General features: G+C 39.6%; 1 protein-coding gene across 7 annotated transcripts in view; it reads left to right on the top strand.

Moving 5' to 3' along the window:
• The window catches only part of kcnab2a (potassium voltage-gated channel subfamily A regulatory beta subunit 2a), a 315,221-nt gene that overhangs the window by 227,606 nt on the left and 70,180 nt on the right, over positions 1 to 17,435 (top strand). For all 7 annotated transcript variants that reach the window (XM_063032962.1, XM_063032966.1, XM_063032967.1 and 4 more), the window contains 3 exons: positions 2,388 to 2,431; positions 7,132 to 7,169; positions 8,623 to 8,702. In XM_063032962.1, coding sequence (XP_062889032.1) covers positions 2,388 to 2,431; positions 7,132 to 7,169; positions 8,623 to 8,702 — 162 coding nt within the window. The remainder of the gene's footprint in view (positions 1 to 2,387; positions 2,432 to 7,131; positions 7,170 to 8,622; positions 8,703 to 17,435) is intronic.

Here is a 17,435-nt window from a genome sequence, read left to right as displayed (position 1 = left end):
ATGACCATCAATGTACAGCAGTCTTTACAAATTGACCTTTATCCGTACTCTTTTCCCTCAGTTATTCAATTGTCTTCCAAGTTATTATACAAAATGCCCTGAGCCCTTGTGCAGTGGCCTTTATTGTAACACCTTTATTAATCACATGCCTTGTGCAGTTCCTTGTTTAGAACATCTACAGGCTCCCATTTTATATGAGCTGGTAGATGCATTCCTAGATCTCCAATAAATTTGATGAACATAAAAAGAAAAAGTATTGAAAATGGCAGGTAAGGCAGTATTTTGGAGAGAGAAAGAGAGTTAATGTTTCAGGCTAGTGACCCTTCATTAGAACTGGCAAAATGATAAATTTAAATTCATTTTAAGCTGCAGAGAAGAGGAGGAATGGAGAGATTAAAGAGGATTTCTGTGATAGGGTAGAGAGCATGATTGTCCAGGTCAATGAATCTGACAATTTAATGACTTAGACAATAATGTGTCCACCGGATCAAAGGAGTTGCTGGAAGTATTAAACAAGAAAAAGAATACTGAAAATACCCAGGAGATCAGGCAGCAACTGTGAAGAGAAGAAAACTGAATTAATGTTGAGTCACTGGGACCTTCGACTCACCGCATACATACCATTCATTAAGTGCTTACCTTATATCTGCATTGGTCCATAGCCTAAAATGTGGTGTACTTATTTTGACACATTTTAAGTGTTGTGAGAGTACCAGCTTCTGCCACCTACATAGGGAGTGGATAACCTTGCATCAAATCTAGGCAATGCTAACAAACAGTATCTAACTAATGCTAACAAGAAAAAAACCTGCAGATGCTGGAAATCCAAGCAACACATACAAAATGCTGGAAGAACTCAGCAGGCCAGGCAGCACCTACGGAAAAGAGCAGACAGTTGACATTTTGGGCTGAGACCCTTCGTTACTCTTTTCCAATAGTTCTGCCTGGCCTACTGCGTTTCTCCAGCATTTTGTGAGTATAGGCTGGTTATTTGAAATTATCATGTTTATTATGGAGTACTGAGGATTTCCACATGTCCAAGCAGAAAATTAGATACTAGAGCTTTTGCTTCTGTTGGGCTTCATTGCAAAACTGTAGGAGGCCAAAGTGGAAGTACTATGGGAGAGGGCAGTGATGTGGAAGGATGAGTTAGAGAATGACCCTCCATAATTCTGAAAGCCAATGGGGAAAGTAGATGTGTGTCTAGTAGTGGAATCACATTGAGGAGACAGGAAATTACGGAGGTTGTCTATCGAATATGGAAGCTGCTATGTTGGAACCTTGAGGCAAAAGGAGAGCAGAGAGATACAGGAAAGAAAGGTGTGATTGTGCGATCTGTCAATCATATGCATGAGGGAGCCACGATTAAGAAGAAAGGAAGATAACTCAAGAGATGCTAGTCTGGAAATAAGCATTGATGGCATGGATGCAATGGAAAGGAATAAATCAGGAAAATGGAATGGACTATTTTCAGAAAGGTGAAATAGCTGTGGAACTGTATAGGCTTGTAATGGATGACTGCTAGTTTATCCCCTAAGATGGAGCAGTCAAGGAAGGGAATGGAAAAGGCAGATGTCAACCCTAAAAAGTTGGAATTCAGTGTAACTAAATTTTCACTAGCCATTTAAGTGTAGGAAGCAATGTACCAGAAAAATTAGTTGGAGGAGGCCCGAAGTTAGAACATTTCTAGTGATCCCACAAAGAGGAAGGCAGAGCCTGGACCTATGTGAGTTTCCCAAGTAACTGGGATTGTAGGGAACATTATTCAATATAGGAACTTGTTCAGTTGGGCAAACACTCTGGGATCTCAAATAGTTTGTGTCTAGAATTCCCCAATAGCTATTATTTTCCAAAGACAAACAAAGTAGCAAACAAAAATGATGTTTAGTTTGTAAAATTACGATCTATCTGTTATTTCTTGTGGGGTCAAAATATATGTCAATCTTGAAATGGAAGAAATAGCGTCTTGCTTAAATAGGAGTTGATTATATGCAGTGTGTTTCTATTAAGCATAATAGATGACAATATTTAGTACCATCATTTGAGATTCACAGGAAGGATAATGTGAAAATCTGCAGTTGAACTATATTGTAAACTCATGAATAAAATATTTTTTTCCAGATTCATTACCAAGTATATTTTTTATATCATGAAATGATCACCTTACTCAGTAAAGGATAAAATATTGGACTGCTAAAATCAGATTATGATGTTCAAGATCCAACATTAATAGTGTCGGTGAAATAGGATATTTGACAAACATTTAGGTTTGGGGAACAATAAGATATAACTAGATGGGACAAAATTGAGCAGGTTTCTTTTTGATGTAATTAACTAAATATTGTCCTAAATTAGTGTATTTGCATCATCTTTTTGTTTTATAATAGGAACCTTGGAAAATCAGGTCTCAGAGTGTCTTGTCTTGGCCTAGGTAAGCAAATATTGTTCTCAAGAATAAACTAATAACAAAGTTTGATAACCTGCATTTTTAATCTTGTGTTGGTAATCTTTTAGATATAATAGTAATTAATTAAAGACATCAGGATTGTGAAAATCTCATTTGGTTAATTGAAGATTATATCTTCAATGTTTTATGTTAAATGTTTCATTGAAACACACACACATATATATATAAACTCTTCTATCCTGAATTTTGATTAATTCCAGTGTTTATTTTCTATAATCCTAAGCTATTTTTTTCTCAGCAGTTTTATTACTCATTCTATTTTATAACACAAGTCTGTACTGGCACTTACAGCACACCCATCAGTCCCATTCCCCTGCATCCTATCTCTCTCACGTACCCATCAACTCTCCTCTAATTCTCCTGCCACCCATTTACAGTGGGGGCAATTTACAGAAACCATTACACCTACCAGAGATGGGAAGAGATTGGAGTGTTCAGGAACAATGTACTTGGTCATAGGGAGAATGTGCAAATTCTGTGTGAATAGCACCAGAGGTTTGATCAACCCAAGGGTCTGAAGCTGAGATAGCAACACTACCCTCTGATCTGCTCCTGCGCCCACAAGCTTCTCCAACATTTGGATGAACTTGCTTATTTCTAATTTCCCTTGAACTTCTGGTCCTACTTTTTTAGATTGTTCTTTGAAGCATTTAACTTTATTTTACCTGTACTATTTTTGATCTGAACTATCCATAGACTTAAAGTTAAAATCTGTGTATTCAGGGTTGTGCAGAATGTGAATGTGCCAACTCTGGATAACATAGTAGTACTCCGCTCTAAATGAGTCTACAAGGATGCACTCCCTCAAGAACATTAGGCTGATTAACTAAGCTTTGACTGGATTTATAATTATCGCAAGTGTGCAATTTGGAAGAGGTAAAGGAAGACTATTTAATATTTAATTAACTTCGAGCAGATTGAAAGGTAGTAGACCGATTTATTTCTTGGCCCAGAATGCTGCTGAATCCATAAAAAACTTAACATTAATTTGTCATTTTATTGATCTGCCTTGTGCCAAAGGTAGAATGGTATATTTTCTTAATATGATTAAATTATTGTTACTTCAATAAATGCTAGTGAATTTAAAGTAACAGAATAAAACAAAGTGCTGGAATTATTCAGCGCATCAAGAGGTGACTCTGTAGAGAAGAACAAAGTTAGTGTTCCAGGTCAAGAGAGGAACTGGCCAAAGTTGACTGGAAAGGGACACTAGTGGGAAGGACGGCAGGGCAGCAGTGGCTGGAGTTAATGTGAGAAGTGAGGAAGGTGCAAGACAGATATATTCCAAAAAAGAAGATATTTTCGAATGGAAAAAGGATGCAACCGTGGCTGACAAGAGAAGTCAAAGCCAAAGTTAAAGCAAAGGAGAGGGCATAGAAGGAAGCAAAAATTAGTGGGAAGACAGAGGATTGGGAAGTTTTTAAAAGCTTACAAAAGGAAACTAAGAAGGTCATTGAGAGGGAAAAGATGAACTTGAAAGGAAGTTAGCAAATAATATCAAAGAGGATACTAAAAGCTTTATCAAGTATATAAAGAGTAAAAGACAGGTGAGAGTAGATATAGGGCCAATAGAAAATAATGCTGGAGAAATTGTAATGGGAGATAAGGAGATGGCAGAGGAACTGAACGAGTATTTTGCATCAGTCTTCACTGAGGAAGACATCAGCAGTATACCGGACACTCAAGGGTGGCAGGGAAGAGAAGTATGCGCAGTCACAATTACAACAGAGAAAGTACTCAGGAAGCTGAATAGTCTGAGGGTAGATAAATCTCCCGGACCAGATGGAATGCACCCTCATGTTCTGAAGGAAGTAGCTGTGGAGATTGCGGAGGCATTAGCAATGATCTTTCAAAAGTCAATAGATTCTGGCATGGTTCCAGAGGACTGGAAGATTGCAAATGTCACTCCACTGTTTAAGAAGGGAGCAAGGAAGCAAAAAGGAAATCATAGACCTCACAACCCGCGTAGGGGCCCTGAATGGTGGTAAGGGAGGAAGTGTAAGGGCATGTGTAGCACTTGTTCCACTTACACGGATAAGTGCCAGGAGGGAGATCAGTGGGGAGGGATGGGGGGGACGAATGGACAAGGGAGTCGCGTAGGGAGCGATCCCTGTGGAAAGCGGGGGGGGGAGGGACACCTTTCTCACCCTGTCTCTTGCAAAAATGCCATCCCCTTCTCGCAATTCTTCCGTCTCCGCCGCATCTGCTTTCAGGATGAGGCTTTTCATTCTAGGACGAGGGAGATGTCCTCCTTTTTTAAAGAAAGGGGCTTCCCTTCCTCCACTATCAACTCTGCTTTCAAACGCATCTCCGCCATTTCACGTACATTTGCTCTCACTCCATCCTCCCGCCACCCCACTAGGAATAGGGTTCCCCTGGTCCTCACCTACCACCCCACCAGCCTCCGGGTCCAACATATTATTCTCCGTAACTTCCGCCACCTCCAACGGGATCCCACCACTAAGTACATCTTTCCCTCCCCCCCCCTGCTTTCCGCAGGGATCGCTCCCTACGCAACTCCCTTGTCCATTCGTCCCCCCCGTCCATTCGTCCCCCCCATCCCTCCCCACTGATCTCCCTCCTGGCACTTATCCATGTAAGTGGAACAAGTGCTATACATGCCCTTACACTTCCTCCCTTACCACCATTCAGGGCCCCAAACAATCCTTCCAGGTGAGGCAACACTTCACCTGTGAGTCGACTGGGGTGATATACTGTGTCCGGTGCTCCCGATGTGGCCTTTTATATATTGGTGAGACCCGACGCAGACTGGGAGACCACTTTGCTGAACATCTACGCTCTGTCCGCCAGAGAAAGCAGGATCTCCCAGTGGCCACACACTTTAATTCCATATCCCATTCCCATTCGGACATGTCTATCCACGGCCTCCTCTACTGTAAAGATGAAGCCACACTCAGGTTGGAGGAACAACACCTTATATTCCGTCTGGGTAGCCTCCAACCTGATGGCATGAATATCGACTTCTCTAACTTCCACTAATGCCCCACCTCCCCCTCGTACCCCATCTGTTATTTATTTTTATACACACATTCTTTCTCTCACTCTCCTTTTTCTCCCTCTGTCCCTCTGAATATACCCCTTGCCCATCCTCTGGGTCCCCCCCCCGCCCCCCCTTGTCTTTCTTCCCGGACCTCCTGTCCCATGATCCTCTCGTATCCCTTTTGCCAATCACCTGTCCAGCTCTTGGCTCTATCCCTCCCCCTCCTGTCTTCTCCTATCACTTTGGATCTCCCCCTCCCCCTCCAACTTTCAAATCTCTTACTCACTCTTCCTTCAGTTAGTCCTGACGAAGGGTCTTGGCCTGAAACATCGACTGTACCTCTTCCTAGAGATGCTGCCTGGCCTGCTGCGTTCACCAGCAACTTGGATTATGGAATAGATGGCTTTGTAGCTAAGTTTGCTGATGATACAAAGATAGGTGGAGGGGCCAGTAGTGCTGAGGAAACAGAGTCTGCAGAGAGATTTGGATAGATTGGGAGAATGGGCAGAGAAGTGGCAAATGAAATACAATGTTGGAAAGTGTATGATTATGCATTTTGGTAGAAGAAATAAATGGGCAGACTATTATTTAAATGGGGAGAGAATTCAAAGTTCTGAGATGCAACAGGACTTGGGAGTCCTCGTGTAGGATACCCTTAAGGTTAACCTCCAGGTTGAGTCGGTGGTGAAGAAGGCGAATGCAATGTTGGCATTCATTTCTAGAGGAATAGAGTATAGGAGCAAGGATGTGATGTTGAAGCTCTATAAGGCACTGGTAAGACCTCACTTGGAGTACTGTGTGCAGTTTTGGGCTCCTTATTTAAGAAAGGATGTGCTGACGTTGGAGAGGGTTCAGAGAAGATTCACTAGAATGATTCTGGGAATGAGAGGGTTAACATATAAGGAACGTTTGACCACTCTTGGACTGTATTCCTTGGAATTTAGAAGAATGAGGGGGGACCTCATAGAAACATTTCGAATGTTGAAAGGCATGGACAGAGTGGATGTGGCGAAGTTGTTTCCCATGGTGGGGGAGTCTAGTATGAGGGGGCATGACTTAAGGATTGAAGGGTGCCCATTCAGAACAGAGATGCAGAGAAATTTTTTAGCCAGAGGGTGGTGAATCTGTGGAATTTGTTGCCACGGGCAACAGTGGAGGTCAAGTCATTGGATGTATTTAAGGCGGAGATTGATAGGTAGCTGAGTAGCCAAGGCATCAAAGGTTATGGTGAGAAGATGGGGAGTGGGACTAAATGGGAGAATGGATCAGCTCATGATAAAATGGCGAAGTGGACTCGATGGACCGAGTGGCTGGCTTCTGCTCCTTTGTCTTATGGTCTACTTATGGTCAATAACACTTTGAAGATGAAAGGCCATTGACAAGAAAAACGCAAGTCTGCTGGTTCTATTGATGTTGCCTATCTGACTGATTAATTCCGGCACTTTTAGTTTCAGACATACAGCATCATTAGAATCTTGCTTTAAAATAATGCATGCAGAATAGAAAAGATATTTGCTTCCAAATCAATGTAAATAATTGAGCCTGCAGCTGACACATAAACATTTAACTAAATTCAATCCATTTATATATTCTGTTTTAACGTCAGTTTTTTTATAAGCTAAAAACAGATTTTTAAGCTCTTAAATTTTTATCATTCCAACAGGAACATGGGTTACTTTTGGAGGGCAGATCACTGATGAGGTATGTCTCATTCCTTCCTTCAAGTTTGAAACAATGTTAGCCTCATGTTGCTACGGGTATGTTAGATGAGAAATAGTCAACAGCTTGGTGCAATCTAAATATCATACTTAAACCTTGCTGCCTTTGATTGTAGCAGACAACTAAATCTTAGTTGCTAATAGCTTGGTATCTGTGAAAGATGTCATCGTAAAGCCACTAAGTGCAGTGGTTGGAAGAGGTGCCCATGCTATAATCTCAGTACTATTTTTGGTTAATTAGTAACTAGCTCTGTTATAAAAGTAAGTTTGGAAAATCAAAAATGGTTTATACATGTAATATTGAAGTATATTACAGTAACAGGTTCCCAATGTACTCAGAGGTGGTGAATCTATTAGTAACTAGTCTGAAAGTAACAACACCCTTTTTGTATTTTTTTTGCTCTTAGATTCTTGTAGTTCTGGTAGTAGAGGGAGAGAAGCCATCTGTTAGGTCTTGCATTGCACTATACTTGAAGATCATCTTAGTAAATTAGCTGTAAGTGCAATAATAAACAACAATTAAAATACTAATCAAAAAAGACTCTGAGGCTGAAGCAAACTAGAAATTTTGCAAGAGGGGCATCAGTGGTTATTCATTGAATTTCTTTAAATCTTCTTCAAAACTAAAGGCAAAACAAAGAAAAATCAATTATCAATTCACTGCCAATCTTTGAATTTATTGAGTATTTAAGTAAATGTATCCCTATAGAAGGGACAGTATATAGGTAAGATAGAGGTAAAGACTATGCAGAGCTATCCTGGAGACTCAGGAGCAGAAGGCAGTGGACACTGAAGAAAACCCATTGCTTAAGTTACTGTAGTTGCATTCGTTAAATCCAAATGTGAGAGCTAAACTGGACTGCAGTGAGTGGGATTCATGGACATTTCATCAAACAGTAGCTTCTACTGCATAAATAAACTGAATGGAAATGAGGCATCCAAGTACCTTTAAAGGCATATTGTCTAGTTTGAAATCCCCCGTCTTTTGAAGCAGAGATTTTACATCAGGCTTACATTGAGAGGACCAAGAAAGAAATCAAAATCTTTAAGTATGTCAGTTGGAAGAACACTTAAAACAATCTGGATAGGAACCGTCTAGGTGGTAATCAAACATGACAGAGGAATTGGGGACTAATTCATCTTGCCTAACTTCCCAAGGACATGTGCACCTATAGGATGGGATTATTTGGGTAGGGGATGGAAGAGAAAAACTTATTTAAAATATCATAATGGTTGCATCTGTCTACTGTGTTTTTCTTTGATTCTGTTATGGTTATTATTCTATAGATTTATTGACTTTGCCAGCAAGGAAATGTATCTCACAGTTGTTTATGGTGGCAAATATGTACTTTGATAATAAATTTACTTTGAACTTTTGAACTTTATAAGAGCTGCCTGAATGTGTTGAGTAATTATTTATTTCCCCCTCGTTTCAGATGGCTGAACAGCTGATGACACTGGCCTATGAGAATGGAATAAACCTCTTCGACACAGCCGAAGTTTATGCTGCTGGCAAGTAGGTTATGTGACCTTTGTGATCATTGTGGAGTATAAAGTCTGATGTGCCAGTCAAGCAGATGTTCTATTTTTCTTTAAATTAGGATCATTTCCTTGGCTAATAACTCAATAGACAAGAAATGCCCAACTATATTACATCTAGGCTGAAGTTTTCACGGCAATAGATTATTCTCTTCCTCTTCTGCACTGCTAGGTTCTGATGACAGTTGATACATTTTCTATGCTTATTCTTCTCACAGTTGGTTTTTAGCTCTGGACTTTATGATAACTATTGCTGGTAAATTCAATTTTCTTACTGTGTTCCTTAACAGATGCTCTGAAAATATGTTCTCTCAGGCTGCAGTATGTAAATCACAAGTCATATTGACCACTTGATGATGCTTTAATACTCTGATAAGGGGGATCCCAAACTGGGCTCCAGAGACCCTTCAGTTGATTGTAGGGGCCCATGGCATAAAAATGTTTGGGAACCCTTTCCCCACTACTTAATGATGAAGTTAAGTTAAAGGATAGTTGAAAGTGAATGTTAAAACAGAAAAAAGGAAATGCACAAAATAACCATGTTTGAAGGAAAATATATTAAGTAATTACTTGCTATATTTCTGAATCATTAAATGTTGTCTGTTGGTCAACTGAAGATCATGTGCACCACACCTCAACTTTAACTTTTTTGAGGTGACTTCAATACTGCAAGATACAAGATAATGGGAACAGGGTTATCTATTTACTCCCTTGAGCCTTTCTGTAATTCATCTAATAAGTACTGCAAGTACATTCACACACTATGATTAACAACAGTCTCACTCTCAATTTTAAGATTGGTACTTGACATTTTATCATAAACATAATGGTTTCAAGTTGCTACATACCTTTGCTTACAGAAGTATCTTTCCATTCATGAAAAGCCTGACTCCAATGTTTAGACCAAATCTCTTATCCACTGCTTGAGAAGCATAGGAATTTGTTTTTCTCTGTGTCCATCCTACCTATTTTGTTTGGCCATTGAAATACAATTGACTCACTCTTGTAACCTTCTAATTTCTAGGATATATAGCACTAATTTGTGCATTTAATCATTGAAGCCCAGGTGGCATAATGGGAATTCTCTTTCCCTTTCTTCAAAGTCAATAGGCTAGATCTTTATTTTAGTGTTTCAGTGCACAATGCAAAGGATTTTAAACTGAAGCTCATTCATTTTTTTCTTTGTGTAAGGGCTGCATGCTTCTGGAAATCTACCCAAGTCACACAAAGGCACCATCCTGTGTGATAATGCCATATAGTACACAAACCATCACATCACTTCTGTAAAAATACATTGATACACTTGAAGTCCATTAATGGATGAGACCTGTTGCTAAGGAGTCTTATGTATTAAATCTTCTTGTATTTTGCATTCACTTCAATTTCACCTCCAGCGTAACTGTAATAATAACTTATTTCTAGAGCACTTTTCATACAGACGATATAGTTCAAAGTGTTTTACAATGACATAAAAGTACAGATACGAAGGTAAAAAAAAACATGAAAATAAAAGACAAAGTGATGTTAGCTAAAAGCAAGGTTAAATAAATAGGTTTTGATTCAGTGTTTAAAACTGTCAACTGAGTCTCCAGCCTTTATAGTTTTAGCTATTGAATTCCACAGTTTAAGAGTGCAGCTCAAAAAAGGACCTGCCAGTTACCTTTTGAGGGAGCTTGATTAAGTCTAAGAGACCAGCAGAAGAAGACCTGAGACCTTGAGCAGGTTAATAAACAAAAACTATTCTGTGATGTACTCCAATCCCAGACCATTAAGAGCTTTAAAAACAAATGAAAGAACTTAAAAATCAATTCTAAAAGATACAGGAAGCTAATGCAGTGTAGATACTACGGGAGTGATATGTTCCCTCATCTGGTTTTGGTTAAAAGTCAAGCAGTGGCATTCTGAGTGGGTTGAAGTTGTCAATAGACTTCTTTGGAAGGCCAGTAAAAAGTGCATTGCAGAAATGTAGTCTATTCAATATAAAGACGTGAATTAGTTTTTCAGCATAATTACACGATAGAACCAGGCATCTCTTTGCAATATTTCTCAAGCGTAAAATGCTGCTCTGCTCACTTTTTTTATGTGGCATTTAACATTCAAATCCAAATCAAGGGTAACACCCAGGTTAGTTACTTCTGATTTTACAAGGGGAGCCAAGTACCCAAGTATATCAAGAAGATAAATGGCTTTGAGCTTTGGGAACAACCAGAAGTATTTCAGTTTTATCTTCATTTAGTTTTAGGAAATTATCACTCATCCTTTTGTTTATTGCAACCATACCAGAAGTCAGAGAAGATAGGGTGTTACCATCATCAGGCTCAACTAAGTAAAACAACTGTATGTCTTCCGTATAACTGTGGAAAATCAAGTTTATGCTCTCTAGTGATGTCTCCTTAGGGGAGCATTATGAAGAGAAGATTAGGGGACCTGCACAGCTTCCCTGAGCAACACCATAAGGTTAATTGTATCTCTTAGAAAATCAGTCTCCAAGGCAGACAAAAAAAATTCCCTCTTGAGATGTATGAATGAAACCAATTGAAGGCACTACCAGAGAGTCTGAACCAGTTCTCAAGGTGATCTTTGAGAATGTTGTGGCTTATTGTGACAAAGGCACCACTTAGATCTCAACAAACTGGAACTGAGACTCCATTGACATCAGTGCTGGGCCTAAGGTTGCTGACAATTTTGGTAAGGGCTGTCTCTGTGCTGTGATTTGAAACTTTTCTAGAATATTGTTCTCATTCAGAAAATTGTTGAGTTGGTAGAAAATGACTTTTCTCAAGAACTTTGTCCAGGAAGGGAAGGTGTGATATAGGCCTCACTATCAACAGTAGGTTTGGCTTCTTAAGTAGGGGTTTGACAACTGCAGTTTTGAAGGCATCTGGTAAAACTTCAGTTTCAAGGGATGTGTTAATAATTTTCCCAAGAGAATTGAAAACACCATTAAAAGAATCCTGATAAAATGGGGTAGAGAGCGGACTGAGACAGCAAGTAGATTGTTTACTCTTTTTTGCAATCTTAGAGTTCTGAACCAGAAATACTTGTAAATTTTGACTTGATTGCCATCTGTTTAAAAGGGTGGTTGTAGAGGTTACCATTTTATGTCGCTGTACTCTCCCTAATGGAAGGTAATTTTGTGATTAAAAATATTGTGAATTCCTCACGTTTTGTGGCAGATGCTTGACTGAGAATATTGTAGGTTGGGGCAGGGTTCAACAGTCAGTTTATAGTTGAGAACAATATTCTTGAATGGCCAACACACATCAAAGTTGCTGGTGAACTCAGTAGGCCAGGTAGCATCTCTAGGAAGAGGTACAGTCGACGTTTCAGGCCGAGACCCTTCCTAGAGATGCTACCTGGCCTGCTGCGTTCACCAGCAACTTTGATGTGTGTTGCTTGAATTTCCAGCATCTGCAGAATTCCTGTTGTTTGCATTCTTGAATGGCCGCTATCTTCTGTCATAATCTTGGAAAAATGGGCTGTACTCGAACAGCATATACCAGAATTAAAGGAGGCTAGATTTTCCTTGAAAATATAGCGGTGGACTTGGAGTCCACTTTTCCTCCATTTTCTCTCAGCTACCCCGCATGATCTCTCAAATTCGCAGACAGAATGCTTTAAACATGCTGATGTTCTACAAAGTGATTCCTTTTTAACCCAAAGTGGAGCCACTGTGTTTAATATATTTGTCAAATTATGTTGAAAGAATCAACCATTTCATTTACTGAACAACTTAAGGTTTAAGTCACATGGGTCAGATAAACTAGCCTGCTCGGAGAATATATGTATGTTGCAGCATCAAGAAACAGTTTTTTTTTTAACTCTAATTTCTTTCATGGTCTTGATTCCAGACAGAAGAACATCAAAAAGTACATAAAAATGATGAGGGATAGTGGCATCAGGCAAAGAGAAATTAATAATATTTTAACCCTTTTGTCGTTACTAAATCAAGTGTATTTCCAAGTCAATGGTGGGCTCAGTGACATGCTGGGTGAGATCTAAGCTGTCTTGTAAACTCAGGAATACAATAGCCATACAGTTTGCATTTGAGAGATCATTAATATGAATATTGAAATCACCAAAGATGAGAATCCTGTCATCATTTAATATAACACAGGATAAGAATTTTTAGAATTCCGAGAAAAAGCAGGCATTGGATTTAGGAGGGTGATAAATGACAATGTAGAGGACAGGATCTGTGCCACGAATTTTAAACATGTACCTAAAAACTTGAAAAATTGTTGACAGATAGTAGATTGCACCCAAAATGAACACAGTGGCAAGCCCATCACATTGTCCTCTAGGCCTTTGTACACTGAAACTATCATAGTCAGGGGTACGCAGTTCAGATAACTAGCTGTATTCATTTGGCTTTAACCAGGTCTCAGTTAAGAACATATAAACAAGGTCTGTAAAGATAATAAAATCAAAGGTTCATTTTATTGTCCAAGTATGCATGTACAATACAACTCTGATATTCGTCTTCTCCAGATAGCCATGAAACACAGAAAAACCATGGAAGTTGTTGAAAGAAAAGAAATCAACCCCACCTCCTGCACGAAAAAGTAAAAGAAACAAAACTTGCAAACCCCAAACCCCCACCCCCTCCTTGCACAATAAAATTAACAAATCGCCCACATGGAAAACAGCAGCTGGAATGTCAAACCCCAACCCCTCCCTCGCACAAAAACTAACAGATTGCCCACCCGGAAAATGGCAGTTAGAATATCAAAAACCCCAAACCCCTAACCTCCTCCCTTGCAAAAAAAAACCCAGCGACAATAACTTCAAACCCAGAATCCCCCCTCTCATACACAAAAACTAACAGATCACCCACACGGAAAAACACCAATAAGAACATCAGAACCTAAATCCCCAACTCCTGCCTCGCACAAAAAGTAACAAATCGCCCACCCGCCAATCAGCAACAAGAAAGAAAAACACCAAAAACTGAAGGAGACCATTATAAGCTACAGTGTAATAATCACGTAAATCTCAGAATTTTGAAAACATCCTCCTGCAATGAGGAGAGTGGCCACACAAACTCGGTCCTTCTGTGACGAGTGACCGCTGCGCCCGGTCCAAATGCCGTCAGTCAGTGGAGAATGACTGCTGACCTCCTCCGCATTCTCCTTGGTGCTTTAATCTGAAATGGAGTCATTCATGGCCCCACACCTGTCTTTGGTCTTCTCAATGAGCCAGTTTGTGCTCTCAGTCCTTTCCAGGGACAGCAGTGCACTAGATCATTCAGTTGAATTCCAAACTACACGTCACAGGCTCCAACAGTTTCCAAAACACAGTCAAGACAAAAAGAATAAGCAGAAGGCGTGGAGAAAGTGAAATGACTGAAGAGATTGGTTATCTGGAAGATGTCTCACGAAGAATTGTTCACTGGATGTGGCCGTAGAATATCATGGCTGATCCAATTTTTTTCAAGTCTGCTTTTTTGCTTTCCCCATCATCCACAATTCACTGATCAGCAATCTATGTATTTAGGTTTAAATATACTTTGGAACTCAGTCAGAAGAACGCTCAGTAATGCACAATCCTCTGAAAGAAGGAAAATTTCCTCATCTCTGTCTTAATTAGGTACGCCCAATATTCTGAGGCCATGCTTTCAAGTTCTGAATTTACCTATGAGAGAAAACATCGTCTCGACATTTGTTGTCTAGCTCCCATAGAACCTTATATGTTTCAATGGGATTGTTTCTTTTGCTTCTGAATTCCGTTGAGTAGAGTCACAACCTATTCACCCTGCTCTTCTGGGCAATTGTTTCAGTCTAGTGAACCTTCTCTGAACCACTGACAAATAACTGTTGTCTAGCTCCTTCTATTTTTGGAATGTGAGTTCCCTACTTTTATACTTCAGCCTGCTTTAAATAAGGTCCAATGTTTTATTAATCTTCCCTATTACCTGCAATCTTTGTGTGCTAGCCCCTTGAGCCTTGTGTTTTGTGCTCTAGGACTTGTAAATAAATCTCTTTATGCTGCAGCTTTCTGCACTTCCTTGTCTCAATTTAAATAATAGTTCCTTGGTTCTTTCTTCCAAAGTGACCAACTTCTTATTTTCCCACAATATTCTCCATTTGCAACTTTTTGCTCACTTATTTAGCCTCTTTACATACGTTTTCCCTCAGTGATATCTCTTGCTTTAATATCTTTAAACCCATAAGCACCTTCTCTCCTCTGCACTCTCTCTCAAACTGCCCCGTTAACCCTCCTCCCTGCCAAATTCCCTCCACAAATTTCACACTAGTAGTATCTGTTCTATTTCACATGGTGCAATGGGATTTGGACAAAACTGATACCCCATATGCTGTACTATTTACTATGCTTTTTGAGACACTGAAGAGTTTCAAACTCTTACATCCTTTCTAAGATATAGTGTGCTGAGCCATTCATATTAATTCAGATGTCATTTTACTATTTTTCCAAATTTGCAACATAACTTTTACATCCTTATTTATTAGCTCTTTGAGTATATAGACCAGTTTTCATTGATTATTTTATGTACATATCCATTTAAGTGGACGACTTAAATCTCTTTGGACAACCATTAATTCTGGATTTTTACCATTTAAAATTACTCTGTTCTGTCTTTGCTAAGTGCAGTCTTTAAGGCAATTTACTAGCAAAGTCAATAATTTGTCTTCATGACCTTTAACTTTCAACAACAGTGTCTTATAAACAACTTTATCAAATATCTTCTGTTCTCATCAGAATCAGGTTTATTATCACTGACATATATTGTGGAACTTACTGTCTTGCAGTAGCAGTACATAAAAAGTTACTAAAAGTTACAATAAAAATATCATAAATTGTGCAAAAAGAGAGCGAAATAGGGACGTGTTGAGAAATGAGGTAGTGAGGTAGAAGAGCAAATGTTGGCTAGCACAGAGAGGCGCCATTCAATCATGGTTGATCCTTTTTTCCTCTCTTCAACCCCATTCCCCAGCCTTCTGCCCGTAACCTTTGATACAGTGTCTAGTCAAGAACCGATCAAGCTCTGACTTAAATACACCCAACGACCTGGCCTCCACAGCTGCCTGTGGTAACAAATTCCACACATTCAAACCCTCTGGTAAAAGAAATTTCTGCACATCCCTTTTCTAACGGGATGCCCCTCTATCCTGAGGCTGTGCCCTCTTATCCTAGACTCTCCCACCATAAGGAAACATCCTTTCCACATCTACTCTATCTAGGCCTTTCAACATTCTAAAGATTTCAATGAGATTCCCGCTTCATCCTTTTCAATTCCAGCAAATATAGTCCCAGAGCTATCAAACATTCCTCGTCATTGGCAGCCAACCAGAAAAGATCCATTTATCCCCACCTGCTGCTTCCTACCAATCAGCCAATGCTCCAACCATGCCTGTAACTTTCATGTAGTACCATGGGCCCTTAACTTGGTAAGCAGCCTCATGCGTGGCACCTTGTCAAAGGTCTTCTGAAAGTCCAAATATACAACATCAACTGCATCCCTTTTATCTATCCTACGTGTAATCTCCTCAAAGAATTCCAACAGGTTCGTCAGGTAAGATTTTCCCTTAAGGAAACCATGCTGACTTTGTCCTATCTTGTCCCGTGTCACCAAGTACTCCATAACCTCATCCTTAACAATTGACTCCAACAGCTTCCCAACCACTGAAGTCAAGCTAACTGGTCTATAATTTCCTTTCTGCTGCCTTCCTCCTTTCTAAAAGAGTGGAGTGACATTTGCAATTTTCCAGTCCTCTGCCACCATGCCAGAGTCCAATGATTTTTGAAAGATCTTTGCTAATGCCTCCACAATCTCTACTGCTACCTCTTTCAGAACTCTGGGGTGCAGTTCATCTGGACCGGGTGACTTATGTACCCATAGGTCTTCCAGCTTTTTGAGCACCTTCTCCCTTGTAATAGTAACTGCACTCATTTCTCTTCCTTCACACACTTCACCTGCCACACTGCTAGTGTCTTTCATAGTGAAGATTGATGCAAAATACTTATTTAGTTCATCTACCACCTCCTTGTTCCCCCCTTATTATTTCTCAGGCCTCATTTTCTACCTTCCTGCTAATTTTTTGCTTTGTTGTATGTCCCCTCTTTTGTTTTCACATTAGCTTTGACTTCCCTTGTCAGCCACAGTATTTCTTTGTTTTTGGAATAAATCGGTCCTGCACTTTCCTCATTCTTCTCAGAAACTCACACCATTGCTTCTCTGCTGTCAGCCCTGCCAGCATCTCCTTCCTATTTACTTTGGCCAACTGCTCTCTCATACCACTGTGATTTCCATTACTCCACTGAAATACTAAAATGTCAGACTTTACTTTCTCCTTACCAAATTTTGCGTTGAACTCAATCATAATCTGATCACTGTCTCTTAAGGGTTCTTTTACCTTAAGCTCCCTAATCACCCAATCGAGCATAGCTGATCCCCCAGTAGGCTCAACAACAAACTGCTTGAAAAAGCTATCTCATAGGCATTCAACAAACTCACTCTCTTGAGATCCATAACCAACCTGTTTTTCCAAATCGACCTGCATGTTCAAATCTCCCATGACTATCATAACATTGCCCTTTTGACACTCCTTTTCTTATTTTTTTGTAATTTATTTTTATTGAAGTTCATCAGCAAACAAACATTTACATAAGATGTATTTCAGATATTGTACATATATATCATTTAATCGTATTTACCACAAATCTCCACATAATATTTATCTGAGGTATA

Source organism: Mobula hypostoma, chromosome 25, assembly GCF_963921235.1.
Source record: "Mobula hypostoma chromosome 25, sMobHyp1.1, whole genome shotgun sequence".
Taxonomy (NCBI): Eukaryota; Metazoa; Chordata; class Chondrichthyes; order Myliobatiformes; family Myliobatidae; genus Mobula; species Mobula hypostoma.
This window is presented reverse-complemented; position numbering and strand designations above follow the sequence as displayed.